At 41.7% G+C, this 6,204-nt stretch overlaps 1 protein-coding gene across 1 annotated transcript; it reads left to right on the top strand.

Annotated features, from left to right (window-relative positions):
* Positions 1-4,916: 4,916 nt before the first annotated feature.
* On the top strand, positions 4,917-6,151 carry EV420DRAFT_1755377 (uncharacterized protein; the record flags this gene model as incomplete). The annotated part of the gene is made up of 6 exons (XM_060480498.1): positions 4,917-5,003; positions 5,058-5,125; positions 5,249-5,610; positions 5,668-5,790; positions 5,814-5,836; positions 5,864-6,151. Coding segments are annotated over exons 1-6 (936 nt in total), but the record flags the coding sequence as incomplete, so codon positions are not given.
* Between the last annotated feature and the right edge of the window lie 53 nt (positions 6,152-6,204).

Raw genomic sequence — 6,204 nt, 5'->3', positions numbered from 1 at the left:
ATTGAGGTTGATGAAGATGGGAAGTCAGAGTCAGAGATCTTGGTGGAGATCATGACAAAGTTGAAGGTGTGGGATAAGCAGAAGATGGCAGAGGCTAGGGCCAAGATGATTTTGAGGATGGATGTCAGGCAGCTGGCACACATGGACTCGAAGGACCCACAGGAGATTTGGGGGAACTTGCAGACTGTGCATCATGCACAGGACTATTACAGTTTTACCCTCATTTTCCTTCTCTTATCTTATCCTTATCTCCTGGAACCCTGGACCTACCTATCTTATCTCTCAGGCCCATGATATCCTACCAGCATACCTCCTACCCATTTACCCAGGTGCCATCACCCCAGTTCACAGCTGCCATATTTTGGATGACTGACATTCTGCATGTACCATCATGCTTCTTATGATGGCATCACCCTTCTTAATAGTTGGACGAGAGTCGACTGCTAGTCAAGGGTGGTCTATGGGATATGGTCTATTCAGATGGAGTCCCATGTCAATGCAGGTGATATGCGCTCTTTACTCTCATTCGTCGGGAACACACTTCTTTTAGTGTCCTTACTCCTCATTCATTGCAAAGCATGATTCATGTTGCATGCACCCTGGTAGACACTATTCTTAGTACGAGCTTGACATATATTTAAGCTAGCCTATGCTGTGGCTTCAGACCCCAACTTCAGCTAAGGTTATACACTCCTAACTCTTACAAGCTCCTTGCTCTCGCTACCTAAGTGATGCCCTAACTTCTTGCAATCTGCCAAACACCTCTCTAACACTGAATCACTGAATGCGAGTGATAGGATAGAGACCAGCCTTGGTTCAGATTAGAGTTAATGCTTAACAAGGGCTTTGCAACAAGCTTGTCTTTGCAAAGGAAGTTCTTGATGGTGAAGATGCTTGAGGGCCAGGGTATGGAGGCTTGGGTTGGAAAGATCAGATGAATGGTGAAGGCAATAGAACTAGCCAGTATCAACATCAGCAACCAAGATCTAATCCTCGCACTCACCATGGGACTCCCTCCTTCCTATGAAAATGTCATTATCAACTTCGACATGATGCCACCTGACCAGCTCACACTCTCAAATGTGATCATTCGCTTGCTCAACAAGGAGACGTGTCAAGCATCGCTTGCTCCTGAATGCACCAAGGTAGATAAGGAAGAGGATAGTGATGTTGCAGCTGTTGCCTTTCATAGCAGAAAGGTGAAGGGCAACAGTCAAGTTGACCCCATTTGCTTCTTTTGTGATAAGCCTGGGCACTTGAAGGTGGATTGTGAGGAGAGGGCAAAGTGGCAGAAGTCGAAAAAGGGGAAGACTGCAGCAATGGACTTCGCCAGGTTAGCTTATGAGAGTGACACTGATGTCACTTTCTAGGCTATATTTTTCCCACCAGTGTTCACCTTCTGGAGGTGTACATTGTATGTTTTCTCCTCTCATTTTTTCTTTTCTTTCTTGGGATTGATGCATAAACTTGCGGGAGTATGTTGGAGTATCAAGTATCACACTTCACAGCATGTTTGACATCAGGATCATCAGTTGTCAGGCAAGGAAGCTTGTTCTTCTCCTTGGCCTTGTTTACTATGTAGTATTACTTCTATTAGGTGTACATCATAGATAAATAGCTAGATGAACAACAATAACCCTCACCTGTTTGTGAGGGTTCCCTGCTATATCTGGGTGAGCAGCTGGAGAATTACCACTTATCTCAACAAGAAGACTGCTACATCTCACAACATTGCTGGAGCTGGAACTTGTGCCTTCGTTGTTGGTGTCAAAAGGCTTCCTTGAACATTTTCACTGTTTGCTCAGTTATAGATCTCCCATCCCCATTCTGATGAGAACTCTAAGTACCATTATAGAAAGTCTAACAGTTGCGCTTCAGACATATGCTATTCTGAATTTCAAAATACCATTTATAGTAATTGGACTCAGGGAAGTGTGTTGTTAGTATGACCAATTCAATGGAACAAGATTAATCAACCATATAAGGACAAAGTACTTAGGTCTTAGGAGTAGTCACCTATACACCTCATAAGGCCAGCCTTGTATACAATTTCCTGTAGGCTCAGGAATTGAATTGTACACAATCCTGTGAGGCCTGTAGGCCTGATAAGTATACACATGTATGAGGGCCTAAATCCAACCTAAATCTGCATTTTCTCAACTATTAGGCACATTTCCCATCGGGATGGGCCAGAACTTTCTGTGGGACCTTTCATAAAAATCTATAATTAGCTTGTGAAGTCATCCCATCAATATCTGGCTGAAATTGGCTGGATGCAACCAAAAGATGGCATCATAGGGGCTACTGTCCGGTCAGAATAGGATTTAGGGTGGTTTCTGGGTGCTCGGTTGGTCAGGGAATGGTACTAGAATACTCATAAACATAAATAACATAAAAGCGGACCTACTGATGAGGTATGGGGGCTCTGGAGAGTGTGTAATATAGGTAATTTCGCAAAAATGGCTGCAATATTTGCTTTTTTGGGGTTTTTTAGGGTGATACATGCATTGTATCGACCAGGGAACTTCACCAATGAATTTCCTGACCTTGAAAACCCCTAAACAAACCCTCTATAGCACTTGTGGCACATTTTATTACCAGGATTAGATGAGCACATTAGCTTTTTAAGAGAGGATTGGGGTGCACATATGGTTTATTTTATTTTCTGAGTTTCGGATGAGACTGGGATTGTTACTAATGAATTCCTTGACCTTGAAAACACTGAAATGACTATAGGAACAATTTATCAGGCTCTAGAAATGGTAGTAATGATAATATTACAGTTTCAGAGGAGCACATATGGAAAATCACTTTTCTGTACCTCGAAATACTTCGGAACTTCTACCAGTCTGTTCATTGACCTCAAAATACCTCGTATAACACAAGGATTTAAAGAAAACCTACAAAAATACATGTTAAAAAAGAGTAATAGGGGATGGAGGAGATATACCTTGTATTATGCATTTCTAGTGGTTGGAGAAGGTATTCCTGTTATATATTAGATGATATATATTCTATAATCATTTGTACAAACTCCCACATTTATCCGAAATGTATTGGAAGAGATATAAGCATATCATTTTGCAAATGATGAGGAGCACATCCCCAATTTCAATATTCTGATCATTCTATAGCTTGGGGAATGTCAGAATAGGATTCCTTGACCAAAAAAATGGTAGGGTCACCAATCATCCATGGGAAGTGAAGTGTCAACACTCCAAAGTACAATATGAACTTTCCTTGATAATTGCTGCAGTCTGATTTGTTCTTACCATTAGATGTTTTCTTGAAAAAATAACCATGGATGATTGGTGACCCTACCATTTTTTTGGTCAAGGAATCCTATTCTGACATTCCCCAAGCTATAGAATGATCAGAATATTGAAATTGGGGATGTGCTCCTCATCATTTGCAAAATGATATGCTTATATCTCTTCCAATACATTTCGGATAAATGTGGGAGTTTGTACAAATGATTATAGAATATATATCATCTAATATATAACAGGAATACCTTCTCCAACCACTAGAAATGCATAATACAAGGTATATCTCCTCCATCCCCTATTACTCTTTTTTAACATGTATTTTTGTAGGTTTTCTTTAAATCCTTGTGTTATACGAGGTATTTTGAGGTCAATGAACAGACTGGTAGAAGTTCCGAAGTATTTCGAGGTACAGAAAAGTGATTTTCCATATGTGCTCCTCTGAAACTGTAATATTATCATTACTACCATTTCTAGAGCCTGATAAATTGTTCCTATAGTCATTTCAGTGTTTTCAAGGTCAAGGAATTCATTAGTAACAATCCCAGTCTCATCCGAAACTCAGAAAATAAAATAAACCATATGTGCACCCCAATCCTCTCTTAAAAAGCTAATGTGCTCATCTAATCCTGGTAATAAAATGTGCCACAAGTGCTATAGAGGGTTTGTTTAGGGGTTTTCAAGGTCAGGAAATTCATTGGTGAAGTTCCCTGGTCGATACAATGCATGTATCACCCTAAAAAACCCCAAAAAAGCAAATATTGCAGCCATTTTTGCGAAATTACCTATATTACACACTCTCCAGAGCCCCCATACCTCATCAGTAGGTCCGCTTTTATGTTATTTATGTTTATGAGTATTCTAGTACCATTCCCTGACCAACCGAGCACCCAGAAACCACCCTAAATCCTATTCTGACCGGACAATAGCCCCTATGGTTACTGTTTCTTAAATTGGATGTGACTGTTACAGCTGACCAATGTTGTGACCATCTGTTCTCAGTCATGCAATTGGTCAGCAGTGAGACCATGTGAAGGGATCAGAGGATCACATGACTCATATGCATTCACAAAGTAGGCCAATTTATCAGTGTGAGGTGAGGGTCTTGGTGCAGACATTGTGTGACAGAAGAGATTTAAGGCTATGTTGAGGGGAAGACACATTGTGTGAATAGTAAGGTGTGTACTCACATGCAGTATACTGATGAGATACAAATGATTATTTAAATAGTTGGAACACTCTCATGCTTTCCATGATTTGACACACAAGATAGTGAAGGCATTTGATGCATATACACTGGGGAGCAGGCCCTATGCCTGCACTATGATGGAGATTCTGTATCAGACCAGTTATATGATAATCAGATAGATATGAAAAGTTATGATGATAGGACTGATGACTCAGTCTTTTTCCATCTGGAAAATCAGATCAAGTGCAGATGAAAGTGGTACTGATGCATTATATTTCTTGAGATAGGAGAGGAAGACAGACCCGACATTGTGCATATTATTAATATCAATATTTCTTGTGGTGAATAATCAAATACAATTTTGGTTATATATAATATACTTTTAGTTATTATGTATATTAGTATATATGATGTAATGACCAATTATCTAAATCCACTGTGTCCCAGGGGTACTCAGGTACCGATCTATTCGGAATGACATATGTCTGGGGCACGACCGTTAGGCTTTCTCTATACCATAGAGCATGTGCTCCAAAGTCGATGTTTGCGTAGGTCTTTCTGAACGAAGAGTAGTATATAATCTCAACTTCTTGGGCCTTCAGATTTTGGCATTCAAGGATATCCTACACGATGACAATGTCTCTTTCCCTTGCAAATGCATCACACACAGGTCTCCATAGCTAACGCCGGGGTGCTCAACCGTGGCCTTCCACCATATCAGTTCTAGCTCATATGCTCTTTTTGTCCGTGTTATTTTACCGACTCGGACTTAACGGTTCCATAATTTCTTTAGGGTGTTTACTGTGTTATGTCGGGCCTCGTAACGTCACAGACAGACAACAGAAATCGAAGCAGACTACTGAAGACATAATCCGATCTTTCGTACACCAATTCGACACCACCAACTTGCCGTCTGTCTCGGATCCCGCACTCGAAGATCTTTGCATGAAGGAGGCCGAGCATAGAGGATATGCCCTCGATGCACTCAGGCCCTACCTAGTGACCGGACTCAACATTACTGCCTCTGCATACCATCATCTCGACGATGTCAACGTGAAAGTATACATTGCCTTCTACACCACGTTTGCAATATACTTCGACGACGTCTATCCTGATGACCCCGACGCCCTGGTCGGAGTTCCTATTTTTACCAAGGTGAATATCGATGTCTACATGTCTGCTAGTGAAATTCCATTAATTTCTTCCGCGCAGCACTTTGCATCCTCAGAGAAGCAGCCAAACAAGATGCTAGATGACTTTGCGAACATCCTGGCAGAAGCCTCCCAGCTGTTTGGCGAAGTGACTGCTGAATTTCATCGTCCAGGCGATCCTCAGGTTCATGACTGCATTGATTTTAGAGACACGAAGTATATCTGAGCCGGTGAGTACTTCTCTCTCAGGCAATTAGGTCACTTGCTCATCAAAGGCGGCAGACGCACAAAGTTGAAAAATACGCTGTATTTCTTCGAGAGCTAAGCGGAATTGCGGAAGCTTACGCCGTGTTCATTTTCCCCACCGAGATGCCATATTCCGTATACATCGAAGCTCTTCCTCTCCTCCGCGAAGTCATCTGCTTCATAAACGACGTCACATCGTTCAAGGAGGAGCTTGACAGTGACAACCACAATCTGATATCAATATTGGCTGAAGCCCGCGGCGAGCCAAAGACGAAGACCCTTTGCAACGTGGCGGAGAAGTGCATGGAGGCACACGAGAGGGCGTTGCTTGTCTTATCGCCACACAAAGAAG

The sequence above is a fragment of the Desarmillaria tabescens genome (genome assembly GCF_030435595.1).
Source record: "Desarmillaria tabescens strain CCBAS 213 chromosome Unknown EV420scaffold_290, whole genome shotgun sequence".
Classification (NCBI taxonomy): domain Eukaryota; kingdom Fungi; phylum Basidiomycota; class Agaricomycetes; order Agaricales; family Physalacriaceae; genus Desarmillaria; species Desarmillaria tabescens.
Note: the sequence above shows the minus strand (reverse complement) of the source record. Positions and strands in the feature narration are given on the sequence as shown.